General features: G+C 44.2%; 1 protein-coding gene across 5 annotated transcripts in view; it reads right to left on the reverse strand.

Moving 5' to 3' along the window:
* Positions 1–15,004, reverse strand: part of idua (alpha-L-iduronidase) — a 254,145-nt gene that overhangs the window by 10,611 nt on the left and 228,530 nt on the right. For all 5 annotated transcript variants that reach the window (XM_048521540.2, XM_048521453.2, XM_048521369.2 and 2 more), the window contains 4 exons: positions 12,255–12,470; positions 8,444–8,565; positions 7,229–7,354; positions 5,627–5,703 (listed from right to left, as the gene is read on the reverse strand). In XM_048521540.2, coding sequence (XP_048377497.1) covers positions 5,627–5,703; positions 7,229–7,354; positions 8,444–8,565; positions 12,255–12,470 — 541 coding nt within the window. The remainder of the gene's footprint in view (positions 1–5,626; positions 5,704–7,228; positions 7,355–8,443; positions 8,566–12,254; positions 12,471–15,004) is intronic.

A 15,004-nucleotide genomic window follows, 5' to 3' on the forward strand; every position in this document is an offset into this window, starting at 1 on the left:
CTTTGGACTGTGGGAGGAAACCGGAGCACCCGGAGGAAACCCACACCGACACGGGGAGAACGTGTAAACTCCACACAGACAGTCGCCCGAAGCTGGAATCGAACCCAGGTCCCTGGCGCTGTGAGGCTACAGTGCTAACCACTGAGCCACCGTGCCACCCTAAATACACCGTGCCTTTAATATGGCAAAGGCCACTATAATACTGTAACGTTGAAGGCTTTGACTCCAAAACTAACCAGTGTGGTAAAGCCACAACATTAGCATCAATTCACTAAATTAGGAAAATGCCCAGGTAGGCCAAGTCCAGGCCAAACAAAAAAAAATCCATGGCTTTAACAACCCTATTTGAATAGTTGTGATCATCAGCAAAGTAATGGAAGGGATTGTCAACAGTGTTATCAAGCAGAATGTACTTGGCAATGACCTCCTCACTGATGTTCAATTTGGATTCTGCCAGGACTGCTTTGTTTCAGACCCCATTACAAGATATATTCAAACCTGAACTAAACAGCTGAGTTCCAGAAGTTAGATGACAGTGAGTGACTGCTATTGACATCCAGACACTATTTGACTTGAGTGTGAGATCAAGACGTATCTTGAGGAGCATGAATCATTAACAACCCACATTGAACATGAAAGCCCGGAAGTAAAAGTGGATGGTCAATAATTTACTCAGAAGAGAATAAAGAGAGGTCTTCTTAACTAGAAAATAAACTTGGAAAAGGCATGCAAGAAACATCATAAATAAAGCAGAGAAAGACACAGGTTCAGTGTTAGGACAGGGAGAGCCTTATTGGAAGTTTAGCTCGGTTGGGACAGGGCATTTGAGAATGTGCCAGAGCTGGCTGATCAATCTTAGTGTTGAAGAAATCCATGAACTCCTCACATGTATTGGAGGCGAGGTTGGGGGTAGAAAGGTTCTACATGGCAGTTTATAGGAAAGAAAAGATAATGTTTATAACACAGTATGAGTCTGAAATGATAAGCAATTTTCGCTGATGAGAAGGTGGCCAAATATTGCTTTGTGTATGCTGTTAGATTTGGCTGGTCCGCAAGAGCAGAAGGAAGATATTTAGGGTTGTTTTTCCAGTTGTTTTACTTCAACCCCTTCTGTCTTGATCTGTGGAAGTCAGAATTCTCATTCTTTTATTTATTAAATCAAGGATCCTATGCCTTCTAATCAGTCTTTTTAAATTCTGCCAGCTTCAAAGATTTGTGTGGATGCATCCATTGTACTCTGCTTTCCTGCACCCCCTTTAAAATTGTTCCATTTAGTTTACATTGCATCCACTTGGTCTTTCTGTCAAAGCTAACCATGTTATAGCGTGGTGTTAAATTTCATCTGTTATGCTGCTCTCAATTCCACTAGTCTATTCCATCTGGAAGTCTGTTCTATACACCTTGCAGATTACAATTGTGATACCTGTGTGCCTTTGAGAAACAAAACCTATGTTTTATATGTGGTGATGGTCCCTTCAAGAGATTTCTCTAGCAGATTATCTCTTGTTAGGAGAAAAATCAACAGGCTATGTAGAATTGACCATGTGCCAATGTGCCTAGGAGATTAGCAACAGGAAAAGGATCAACAAGAAGCGGGTTATATTGGTTCCCTTTAAGCAATTTAGTTTGGAACAATCTGACAGCAGGATGCATGTGTTTCAAACAGGATTCAGTTGAAATTCTGTGCATTGGTTATGAGAGTTTAAATTGCTTGATAATTAAAGGGTTCAACTAACACTGAATTGGGACATCTGAAATAACAAAGCTGAGAAGAGAGTTTCTGAATGCAAGAATCCAAATTTAAATTGTTAGAACCAGAAATCTGATATTCGAGGTGGCTGGACTTAAGACCCTGGTGATCTATGTTGAGTGGGATTTTATAAATGTTGGCTGGTAAGAGTAGATTTGAAGCAATCACCATACTGGAAGTCAGCTTCTTGGTGGTGTTAAGATAAATGGCTCAGAAGGAGCCATGCACCGGCACCTCCAAAAACTCGCAGCCATGCGCCAGCACCTCCACACACTGCAATGCAGCCTGCCCCAGCTCAGAGCCTCCCTCTCCCAGACCTGCAAAGGACCCCTGCTGTTTTTTATCCTCCGCAGGATCCACAGACTGAACATCCAGTTTCACTCAGCTTTACTGGACACCAAAAACCGTAAGTACAACCAACTCACTGGCCCCTGCCACCCACAAGAGGATTCCTGCGCCTCCCCAATCCCGAGTCTGTCCCTGCCCCTCCCCCACCATGCACCCGCCATCATTGACCATGAGGACAGGGCCGGAGACCCCACCGATGACGTCACATCCGCCTCCGCCGGCCACACCACTTCTGGGACCGCTGCTGCAGTCACCGCCTCCACTTCCAGTTACAACAGCTCACACACCACCCTCACCGCAGCCGCTGCCACCCACCCCGATCCTCCAACCGGCGACGGAACCCCGCCCATGGCCGACGCCCTCATCGCTCCACCCACAACCTCCACAGCCAGCAACCCCAGAGGAGACAGCCACACTGAACCCTGCCGCATCTTCACCATCCCCCCAGACCTCCCACTAACTGAGGACGAACGGTCAGTCCTTAGTAAGGGGCTCACCTTTGTCCCCCTACAACCACACATCAACGAATACCAGTCACGACTGGACATAGAACAGTTTTTCTGCCGCCTTGCCTCCACACCTACTTCTTCAACCGGGAGCCTAACCCTCCCTCCACTGACCCCTTCACCCGCTTCCAACACAAGTCCTCCTCCTGGACACCAGCCCAGGCATCCTACCTTGCCTCGAACTCTTCATCTCTAACTGCTGTCGAGACGTTAACCGCCTCAACCTCTCCACACTTCTCACCCACTCCAACCTCTCGCCCGCAAAACGGGCAGCCCTCCGCTCCAACCCCAACCTCACCATAAAACCCGCAGACAAGGGTGGCGCAGTGGTAGTATGGCGCACTGACCTCTACATCGCCGAGGCCAGACGCCAACTCTCCGACACCACCTCCTACCGCCCCCTCGATCATGACCCCACACCCGAGCACCAAACCATCATCTCCAACACCATTCATGACCTCATCACCTCAGGGGACCTCCCACCCACAGCCTCCAACCTCACTGTTCCCCAACCCCGCACGGCCCGTTTCTATCTCCTTCCCAAAATCCACAAACCTACCTGCCCTGGTCGACCCATCGTCTCAGCCTGCTCCTGACCCACCGAACTCATCTCCACCTATCTGGACACTATTTTCTCCCCTTTGGTCCAGGAACTCCCTACCTACGTCCGTGACACCACCCACGCCCTCCACCTCCTCCAGGACTTCCAATTCCCTGGCCCCCAACACCTCATTTTCACCGTGGACGTCCAGTCCCTATACACCTGCATTCCGCATGCAGATGGCCTCAAGGCCCTCCGCTTCTTCCTGTCCCACAGGCCCGACCAGTCCCCGTCCACCGACACCCTCATCCGCCTAGCCGAACTTGTCCTCACCCTCAACAACTTCTCTTTCGATTCCTCCGACTTCCTGCAGACTAAGGGGGTGGCCATAGGCACCCACATGGGCCCCAGCTATGCCTGCCTCTTTGTAGGTTACGTGGAACAGTCCCTCTTCCGCACCTACACAGGCCCCAAACCCCACCTCTTCCTCCGTTACATTGATGACTGTATCGGCGCCGCCTCTTGCTCCCCAGAGGAGCTCGAACAGTTCATCCACTTCACCAACACCTTCCACCCCAACCTTCAGTTCACCTGGGCCATCTCCAGCACATCCCTCACCTTCCTGGATCTCTCAGTCTCCATCTCAGGCAACCAGCTTGTAACTGATGTCCATTTCAAGCCCACTGACTCCCACAGCTACCTAGAAGACACCTCCTCCCACCCACCCTCCTGCAAAAATTCCATCCCCTATTCCCAAATCCTCCGACTCCGCCGCATCTACTCCCACGATGAGGCATTCCACTCCCGCACATCCCAGATGTCCAAGTTCTTCAAGGACCGCAACTTTCCCCCCACAGTGACCGCGTCTCCCGCAACACATCCCTCACACCCCGCCCCCGCCACAACCGCCCAAAGAGGATCCCCCTCGTTCTCACACACCACCCCACCAACCTCCGGATACAATGCATCATCCTCCGACACTTCCGCCATCTACAATCCGACCCCACCACCCAAGACATTTTTCCATCCCCACCCCTGTCTGCTTTCCGGAGAGACCACTCTCTCCGTGACTCCCTTGTTCGCTCCACACTGCCCTCCAACCCACCACACCCGGCACCTTCCCCTGCAACCGCAGGAAATGCTACACTTGCCCCCACACCACCTCCCTCACCCCTATCCCAGGCCCCAAGATGACTTTCCACATTAAGCAGAGGTTCACCTGCACATCTGCCAATGTGGTATACTGCATCCACTGTACCCGGTGTGGCTTCCTCTACATTGGGGAAACCAAGCGGAGGCTTGGGGACCGCTTTGCAGAACACCTCCGCTCGGTTCGCCATAAACAACTGCACCTCCCAGTCGCAAACCATTTCCACTCCCCCTCCCATTCTTTAGATGACATGTCCATCATTGGGCAGTGCCACAATGATGCCACCCGAAGGTTGCAGGAACAGCAACTCATATTCCGCTTGGGAACCCTGCAGCCCAATGGTATCAATGTGGACTTCACCAGCTTCAAAATCTCCCCTTCTCCCACCGCATCCCAAAACCAGCCCAGTTCGTCCCCTCCCCCCACCTCACCACACAACCAGCCCAGCTCTTCCCCTCCACCCACTGCATCCCAAAGCCAGTCCAACCTGTCTCTGCCTCCCTAACCTGTTCTTCCTCTCACCCATCCCTTCCTCCCACCCCAAGCCGCACCTCCATCTCCTACCTACTAACCTCATCCCACCTCCTTGACCTGTCCGTCTTCCCTGGACTGACCTATCCCCTCCCTACCTCCCCACCTATACTCTCCTCTCCACCTATCTTCTTTTCTCTCCATCTTCGGTCCACATCCCCCTCCCCCCCCTATTTATTCCAGAACCCTCACTCCATCCCCCTCTCTGATGAAGGGTCTAGGCCCGAAACGTCAGCTTTTGTGCTCCTCAGATGCTGCTGGGCCTGCTGTGTTCGTCCAGCCGCACATTTTATTATCTTGGCTCAGAAGGAAATTTGAATTAAACTTAGTTTGGCTATATTTAACCATACATCATGCTCCTAATAGTTTTAATGTAACTCACAAGTTAAGATAGAGTACAGTTGTTAAATTCTTGTTTTTTGACCTTAATATAGAGAAATACTTTTGTTTTAAACAGTGAAAGCTGTGGTTGCATTCTTTTAGAGAATACCTGGGTTTTCACTGTCCCAAAAATTCTAGGCATACCAAGATCATAACACTATATTTCTCAGTTTTGTGCCATCTGCAAACTGAACATAACATTATCAACATATCTCAAAAAGAAGTCCCAACATTGGCCCCTTTGCGAAACATGGTATTCTATTTCACAGTCTGAAAACACCTGCTTACCTCTACTCCACCTCCTGTTCTTCAAACAATTTCACTTTCATGCAACAATTGCCTCTTTAATTCCAAAGGCTTCATTTTGTCTAACATTGTGCCTGTGTTGCTGTTGATAACTGTAATTATCTAGTACTTACTTTGAGTTGACATAATTATCATCCCATGTAACAGCCACCTGTCCCAGTATCAGAGGTATAAAGTTCACACCACTAGTCTGTGAAGAGATCAAATAATGTGTTAAAATTACTACGTTACACACTTTATTTCTTAGGTAACATGTAAAGTATTCAAACACTCAGTTGAACTATGTAGAATCACAAAGGATTGCCAACAATTTAACAGCTTAACAAGTTGTGTTAGACTCCCAGATTTTTTTTCAAACTAAAACTGGAAATTTGAACAATGCCTGGGTTGCAGAGAGTTTGCCATGTGACTTTTTATTTGGAACTCAAACATCAAAAGTGGAATTAATGTTGTGCTTCACCTAGTTTTTACACAAGGTCAAGTGAAAAGAGGGTTGTTTAGAAACAGGTAACATGGACTTGTTACTATGACTAGATAAACTAGTGAAAGGAGCCTTGGCCTACAGGTTGCATAGTGACAGCTTTTGGATTGTTAGTTTCTGTTCAGCTTAAACTTGGGAGTTGTGCAGTTGAAGAGTAAACTCCAAAAAGTGTGCAGAAAATACAAGTCTCTGTGTCTCTCCGAGAAAAAAAAGTGCTCTTAGGAGTTGTGGAGTGGTTTGAAAAGAAGCATTGCTGTTTCTATCCAACTCTCTCTCTCTCTGAATAATAAATGCTCAACGTCACTGAAAGTTGAACTGCTAATAAATAAATGTTTCTGTGTTTTCTAGTTAAAACTGATGGGCATATCTTTTTGTCTTTGTCAACAGCAAATCAAAGCAAATTAGATATTTTAATGAGTCAACTGAATATCTACACTTTTGGGATGCTTTATTGCATAGTGGGACTTGATAAATCAATGCATTCCTACCATCAGAAATGTAAAGTTCTAACAAAAGCATTATAAACCTCACCTCCAACATACGCTAGTTGGAGAATGGTGAAAACCCTATCTCACTTCTGTCCAGATGGCTTGTTGCAACTTAAATGTAATCTGACATTTAACAGGCCAGGATCCCCACTTCATGCCTATTTTGGTGAGTGCCACGAAATTCAGCCTACCAACTTTAGGGACTATCCAGACATGTTGGTCTGTTATGTAAACAAGGAGAAGACAAGCAAAAAAGTTGGATACAACTTCTGACCCAGGATTTGGACACCCAATATAAATAGCACAGAATCATGTCATTACCTGGGTACGCTTTAAATGCCTGGTTCCTGGGTGGAAATTAGGCTGCTTATGCTCTCAAAACCCCTGGGTTTTGGACTCTTGTTTCTATGTTATCAAATTGTTATACTAAGTAATGTATCATTGAAAAAAGTTTCACAATGATGTCAAAAATGTGAAAACATTATGTTTCTACATTAAAAATTTGAATATCACCTCTTATTTACTTTATAACCTGCAAACAATACAAATGCTGATCTTAAACCATTGATTCATTTTCATTGCAAATCTGCAATTCATTTTGGTTCAATTCAATTGTCATCATTTATCTTTTCAGCAATCTATTTACTGATCATACATGAAATGATTATGTCCTTACGATTTCCAACTATGTAAGAAGCTCTTTGACCATTTTAATCGACAAGAATTAATAAAATTCAAATTCTAACCTGGTTTGGAGGTCTTTCAGGCTTTGCACAGATGTGCAACAGATATACAGAGGGAATAGGAAGTTGCAGTTTCAGAATGATATTGCCTTTTGGAGGAAATGGCATTGGTCCCTTAACCACAGGGTCCTAATTAAAACAAGATCAAATTACCTCAAAACACTAAATTGCATGTTTGGAATAATATATTGATGTGGACATGATGAAGGTTGCCAAAAAGCATCCCAAATATCAAAATAATAGCTATGTAAGGATGGTAATAAAGACTTTACGTCACATAGAACTTTAGTAAACTAGTACTGCTGAATTTTCATCAAAACAGATTTTCATCATAGAACATAGAACATAGAACAGTACAGCACAGAACAGGCCCTTCAGCCCACAATGTTGTGCCGACCATTGATCCTCATGTATGCACCCTCAAATTTCTGTGACCATATACATGTCCAGCAGTCTCATGTTTCCAGCATTTTCTAAAATAAAACCTGAAATAACAAGCTGTAGAGCTGGATGAACAGAGCAGGCCAAGCAGCATCAGAGGAGCAGGAAAGCTGATGTTTCAGGTCTGGACCTTTCTTCAGAAATGGGGGAGGGCAAGAGGATTCTGAAACGAATAGGGAGAGAGGGGGAGGCAGATGGAAGATGGAGAAAGGAGAAGATAGGTGGAGAGGAGACAGACAGGTCAAAGAGGCGGGGATGGAGCCAGTAAAGGTGCGTGTAGGTGGGGAGTTAGGATGGGGAACGGTCAGTCCAGGGAGGATGGACAGGTCAAGGAGGCAGGGGTGGGAGGAGTGGATAGGTGGGAGGAAGGACGGGCAGGTTAGCGAGGTGGGGACGAACTCGACTGGATTTGGGATGCTGTAGGGGGAGGTGAGATCAAAATTACCCTCCCTTGACCACATCCCAAAACTAGCCGAGCTCGTCCCCACCTCCCTAACCTGTTCGTCCTTCCTCCCATCTCTCCACTCCTCCCACCTCAAGCCCCACCCCTACCTCCTATCGTCAAGCTTTCCTGCTCCTCTGATGCTGCTTGGCCTGTTGTGTTCATCCAGCTTCACACCATGTTATCTATGTAAATATTGCACTTGGATATATAGAAACAATTTTTATTCAGAGTACTCCACATATATAAAAACAGATAATAAATAACATATTGCATAAATTGTGCTAATCTACCAATGTTACAATTGAATGATAAAATTGAAATTGAAGTAAAACCTCCATTTCTCTGATAAGATGGAACTGTTCCACTGTTGGAAAATCTGGCCTTCCAAGATTCTTCCATTGCAAGTAAGGGTTCGTGTTATTGTTGTCCAGATGGTAAATTATATACACAAGCTCTGCAGAAAGGTTAAAGAGAACAGAAATTGATTTTTGTTACACAATGCCGCATTTGAAATTGTCCTTGAAAGAATTGTAAGGAATGAAGTGCATTCACAAGATTTTCTAAAATCTTTAAATTTATTACTGATTAACTTGATGGGTTTTTGTTCAGCAAACTGATGGTATGAAAATTTTCTCCCTGAAGGCTGCAAGGATCCTACATGGAACAGCCTGGAAAATACACAATTTAGTTGTGAGATACAGTGAGCTAATGATACAAAATTATCAATACTACACCAGAGTGTGAACACACCCCACGGTACAATAATTCTAGCAGACAAAGGGTTTAAGGCAAATTTATGCGGTTCCATAGAAACCTCCTAAATGTTATAATTGAATACATTGTTCCTAATCTTGGAGTCTTTGTCACTGTGGGTAAATTCCTTTTTGATGTCGATTCTGCACTCTGAGCCCAAACTACCTTAGATTATAGGAGGATACAGATGAGCTGGTCAGATAGTCTGATCGGTAGCAAATGGAATTCAATCCGGATAAATGTGACATCATTCACTCGAGCAGACCAAACAAGGCAAGGGAATATATGATGAACAGTAGAGCCACGGGGAGTACTGAGAATCAGAAGGATCTTGGTATGCAGCGCACCTGTCCCTTTAATTAGCTGGACAGTGGATAACGTGATTAAGAAGGTATGTGTGCTACTTATTTAACAGCCGAGGCAAAAAGTTTAAGAGCAGGGAGGTTGCACCGAAACTGCATAATATGTGGGTTAGGCCACAGCTAGAGTGGTGTGCAGCTCTGGAATTCACATTATAATAAGAGAGGCTGCAGAGGAGATTTACCAGGATGTTGCCTGGGCTAGTGAGTTTTAGTATGAAAACAGATTGGGCAGACTGAGGTTGTTTTCTTCAGAGCAGATGATACTAAGGAGGACACGACTGAGATGTATAAAACTATCAAATAGGGTAGACAGGAAAATGTTTCCCCTTGGTGGAAGGATCAATGACCAGATGGCACAGATTTAATGTAAGGGGTGGGAGGTTTGGAGGAGATGTGCAGAATGTTTTTTTCCTATCAGGATGGCAGGAATCTGGAACTTACTGCTGTAAGAGTGGTAGAGCTAGAAACCCTGATAACATTTAAGAAGTATTTGGACGTACATTTGTGATGTCAAGGCATACAACGTTATGGACCAACTGCTGGAAAATGGGACTAGAATAATTAGGTGGCTGTTTTTGACTGGTGCAGACTTGATGGGCCGAAGAGCCTTTTTACAGTGCTATAGAGCTCTATGAATCTATGATTGTGTGAACGGAGCGCAGGTTCAAGAACTCAAATAACAGTACTATAGCCCCATCTTTAATCTACGTCCAAGTTAGATAAAAGTTTCATTCTCCAGCATTGAAGGACCTCAACATGACAATTACAAACTAAAATCACCAAAAATTCCATACTTTTAAATAATAGATGAGAACTTTGATTATTATCTTTTCTATGAGAATATTATCCTGTTATGTGTTCTGAACCACATGTCCACTACAAACCCAACTACTCCCACAATTACCTGGACAATCCTCACAGCCTGCTTCCGATAAAGACTCCATTCTATTCTCCCAGCTTCTCAGTCTTTTTTGCATCTGTTCTGATGATGTTACCTTCTGTTGGGGAAATATTCACGTTTTTTCTAAAGTGAGGATTCCTCACCACTGTGGTTGATACAGCCCTCAGTTGTGTCCAACCCATTTCCTGTACTTGTGCCCTCATCACTTCTCTTCCCTCTGAAAACACTGATAGGGTCCCTGGTCACTTTCCATCCCACCAGTATTCACAGATCCAAAGGATCTTAAACCACCATTTCTGCCACTTGCAGCTGAATGCCACCACCAGACTCTCATTCTCCTTCCCTCCCTTGACTGCATTCCGCAGGGACCATTCCTTCCAGGACAAATTGGTCTACTCCTACTCCACTCCCAACACCTACACACAACACTGTGGCACCTTGCCATGCAATCGCAGAAAAAGTAAAACCAGCCCGTTTACTGTCTTGCGCCTCAAATTACACAGCTCTAAACACATTTTCCAGATGAAGCAGGGATTTAACTGCATTTCACACAATCTAGACTTCTATATTTGCCACTTACAACTCACTACATTGGTTTAGACAAAATGCAGACTGGTAAATGTTTGCAATATATGCACATTGTGTGTGCAAAAATGACCCCTTGTCTTCAAGTCTCAAATGGCCAGCATTCTTCAAAGACCCTGGTACTGGGTTTCTACCAACCTCCATGATTCTCAGTTTGTTCTGAGCACAGTTAATAAGTTAGTGACCACTTCCCTAGAATCCTTCAATCTGCAATGTTGTTGTTACTTGGACATATGAAAATAGTTGAGCTACGCATAACGGGCAGACTGTCTCCTGGGAATGGCTTTCTTTTTGGAGAACTGTTAGCATGACTCTTTCATCTCTTTTCTGGTATGCCTATTTGGACATTAGTACATTAGTTTGCTTGTTACTCTTGTGCTCTGGTTGTGCTTAGACCCCCCCTACCACCACCCTTCCCTCCCTGGTGTCCCTCTCTCTCTCAGCTGGAGGCTATGAAGATTGGGTAGATATGGCCCAGGTAAGGTAAGGTCTGTCCGTGCACGACACGTTTCTTGCGCTGCATCCTCTCCTTGGTAATCACCTTCACACATTCCCTTCTCTGTTTGTGCTGTTACCAAGACACGCCCCCTCTTTTAATGCTGTCCCCTTTAGATTGCTTCTGCCAAAATCTGTCAATATTGTCTGTTACCTACCCTCCTTTCCCCCATATTTTGGCTTCTCACTTTTGCCTCTTTCGCATTTTTTTTAACTAGGTGGACTTTGAAGCCTAATGATTCATGTACTTTAGTAAAGTTCTAAATGCACCAAATTCAAATTAATTTCCGATTCAACCCGAATTAATTGACGTCCCACCATATCAGAGTGAGGAAGAATCCTTCACATCTCCTGCCACTTGTAAAATTCAGAACTTACATCATGATGCCAGACTCGTGGCTATATATGTTGCAACTCTATCATCAACCATGCTCTCAATGGACCTGTGAAACTCTAGCAATGGAATACCAAAATAGTTACAGCACAGCACAGAAAGAGCATATGGCCGTTGTGTCTGTGCTGGCTTTCTGAAAAAGCAAGTCAATGTGCCTCCCTGTATGCAATCTTTTCCTTTAGCTAATTATCCAATTCTCTTTATTAAAGCCACGATCAAATCTGCTTCCAACACAGTCTCAGGCAATGCATTCCAGATCATAGACACTGTTCAAAAAACAATTCTTTCTTCATATTTGTTTCTTTAGCTGTTCACCTTAAATTAGCATCCAGATGTTTTTGACTTTTCTAGCAATGGCAACAGTTTATTCTGTCCACACCCATCATGACTGAGATGCTTATTCCAATACTAACTTAGATCTTTTGGTGTGTACTTAATTCTACTTTTAAATGCTGTTTCCTAGTAGCCAAACACCTGATAAATTAGTTTAAATTCTTGCCCAGAGCACCGATTAACCTGCTTGCAAGGTTAACGCTGTACAGTTCATTCAGCTTGAAGAGTTTTCTCCTGCTAAGAATTTGAAATAAAAACATCATCTTATAACATTTGGCTTTACAGGCCTTAACACAGCTAACATGCTAATAAATAGTTACCTTCTTGAGTGGGAAAATTAGTTAGGTTCACAGTCACAAAGGTAATATTTGATGATGTCCGATTGTCATCACTGTTGTAAATTAGTATAGCAGATTGCCAGCTGTCAGAGGAATGCAGATTTGAAGTTTCATGAACGCTAGCAAGTACTCCGAAAGTGCTATTCTTGGTAGAAGCATCACCATTGAGCATCATTTCTACTTCAATTTGTTTCTCACCTGTACATGGAAAGAAGTGTTAAGGGAGAAACTAATTATCTTATTATATAGATGTACCACTGACAAAAATTGGATTAACATGATCAGAACAAAATTGCTCAAAAGACATTTTACTGGATGGACTGTTACAAATTTAAAGAATGCTCAATAAAGCTAAGAACGACTCACTGAAACAAAAGCAGTGGATCCTCAAGATCTGAAATGTATGAATATGCATGTCACAAGGGTTTTAAAAACTCTCTTGTGGAACACGCGTGTCGCTGGCTGGCCAGCATTTATTGCCAGTTCCTAACCCTAACCCTAACCTTAACCTAAACATAATCCTTCAGAAAGTGGTGGTGAACTGCCTTTTTGAACAACTGTCTACGTGCAACAGGTAGACCTACAACACCCTTATGGATGGAATTCCAGGATTATGATCCAGTGATAGTGAAAGAACGGTGATGTTTCCAAGTCAGGATGGTGAGTAGGATGGAGGGGAACTGAGCACTTACTGCACATTCCAAATTGCTGTGGGTCTGGAGTGACATGCAGTCCAGACCAGGAAAATTGGTGGAAAATTTGTCCTTGTCCTTCTAGATGGAAGTGGTCATGAATTTGGAAGGTGCTATCTTAGGATCTTTGGCAAATTTCTGCAGTGTATTCTGCAAGCAGTGCATAAAGCTGCTACTGGGTGTCTGTGGTGGAGGCAGTGGATGCTTGTGGGTGTGGTCCCAATCAAACAGGTTGCTTTGTCGAGGATGATGTCAGGTTTCTTGAGGGCTGTTAGAGCTGTCCTCATCCAAGTGGGGAGTATTTCGTCTCACTCCTGACTGTACCATGTAGATGGTGGACAGGCTTTGGAGAATCAGAACGTTAGTTATTGGCTGCAGTATTCCTAGCCTCTGGCCTGCTCTTGTAGTCACTGTACATTTATGATGAGCCCAGTTGACTTCCTGGTCAATGGTAACCACCAGTATGTAGTGAGGGATTCTATGATGGTAACACTGGGGTGGTGATTAGATTGTCTCGTATTAGAAACTATCATTGCCTGGCATTTGCAGTGTGAATGTTACTTGCCATGTGTCAACCTGAGCCTGGACACTGTCCAGGTCTTAGTACCTTTGAACATGGATTACTTGAGTATTTGAGGAATCATAAAAGTGCCAACGTTGTGCAATCATTGGCAAACATTCCGACTTCTGGCGTTATCGTTGAGGGAAGGTCATTTTTAAAGCAGCTAAAGATGGTTGAGCCTGGGACATTAACCTGAAGAATTCCTGCAGAGATGTCCTGGAATGGAGATGGCTGACCTCCGACAACTACAACCATCCTCCTATGTGACAGGTATGACTCCAACCAGTAGAGAGTTTGTCCAGTTTTGCTTAGGACTTGGTCAAATGTGGCCTTGATGTCAACAGCTGTCATGCTCACCTCAATTCAGAATTCAGCTCATTTGTCCTTGCTTGAACCAAGGCTGTTTGAGGTCAGGAGCTGAGTGGCCCTGGTAGAATATAAAGTGGGTGTCAGTGAACAGATTGTTGCTCAGCAGGTGCAGCTTGACAGCACTTTTGATGATACTTTCTAGTATTTTACAGATGATTGAGAGCTGGTTGATTGAGTGGTAATTGGCTGGGTTAAATTTGTCCTGCTTTTTGTTTACAGGATGTATCTAGGCAACAAGTTGATGCCAGTGTTGTAGCTGTACTGGAACAGCATGGCTAGGGGTACAGCAAGATCTGGAGCACAAGTCTTCAGTACTATTGTTGGAATGTTTTGTTTAATTCATTCATGGGATGAGGGTGTTGCTGACTAGGCCAGCATTTACTGACATCCCAAATTGCTGTGGGTCTGGAGTGACATGTAGGCCAGACCAGGTAAAGTTGGTAGTTTCTTTCCCTAAAGGATATTCATGAACCACATTGGTTTTTCTGATAATCAACAATGAATTCATTGTCATCATTAGACCTTAATTCCAGATCTTTTTAAAAACTGAAATCAAATTTCACCAACTGCCATGGTGAGAATTTGAACCCCAGTTCCCAGCACATTACCTGGGTCTCTGGCTTAACAGCCCAGTGATAATACCACTAGGCTGCTGCCTCCCCTCAATGTCATCAGGTCCCATACCCTTTGTAGTATCCAGTGTCTCCAACTATTTCTTGTATCATATAGGATGAATAAAACTGGCTGGAGACTGACATTTGTCATATTGGGGTCCACTGGGGGAGGCTGAGATGGATCATCCACTTGGCACTTCTGGCTGAAGATTGTTCCTTATGTTTGGACTGATGTTGTGGATTCAAGTGCGACTCCAGATACCTGAGTGCAACAAACTCGGCAGATTGTATTGCAAAGCTATGTGAAGCACTGAGAAAATGAGGCACTTCCAACTATAACATAACCATAGCTCGATTTAAAAAAAACAGAAGGGGCATCATCACTTGTAGGCTGGTCAATATTTATTCCTCAAATATCATGATAAAATCAGGTTACCATTATCATATGGCTGTTTGCATGGAGGATGCAATATAAAGACATGTCCTCTTAGCAGT

Source organism: Stegostoma tigrinum, chromosome 1 (genome assembly GCF_030684315.1).
Source record: "Stegostoma tigrinum isolate sSteTig4 chromosome 1, sSteTig4.hap1, whole genome shotgun sequence".
Lineage (NCBI taxonomy): Eukaryota > Metazoa > Chordata > Chondrichthyes > Orectolobiformes > Stegostomatidae > Stegostoma > Stegostoma tigrinum.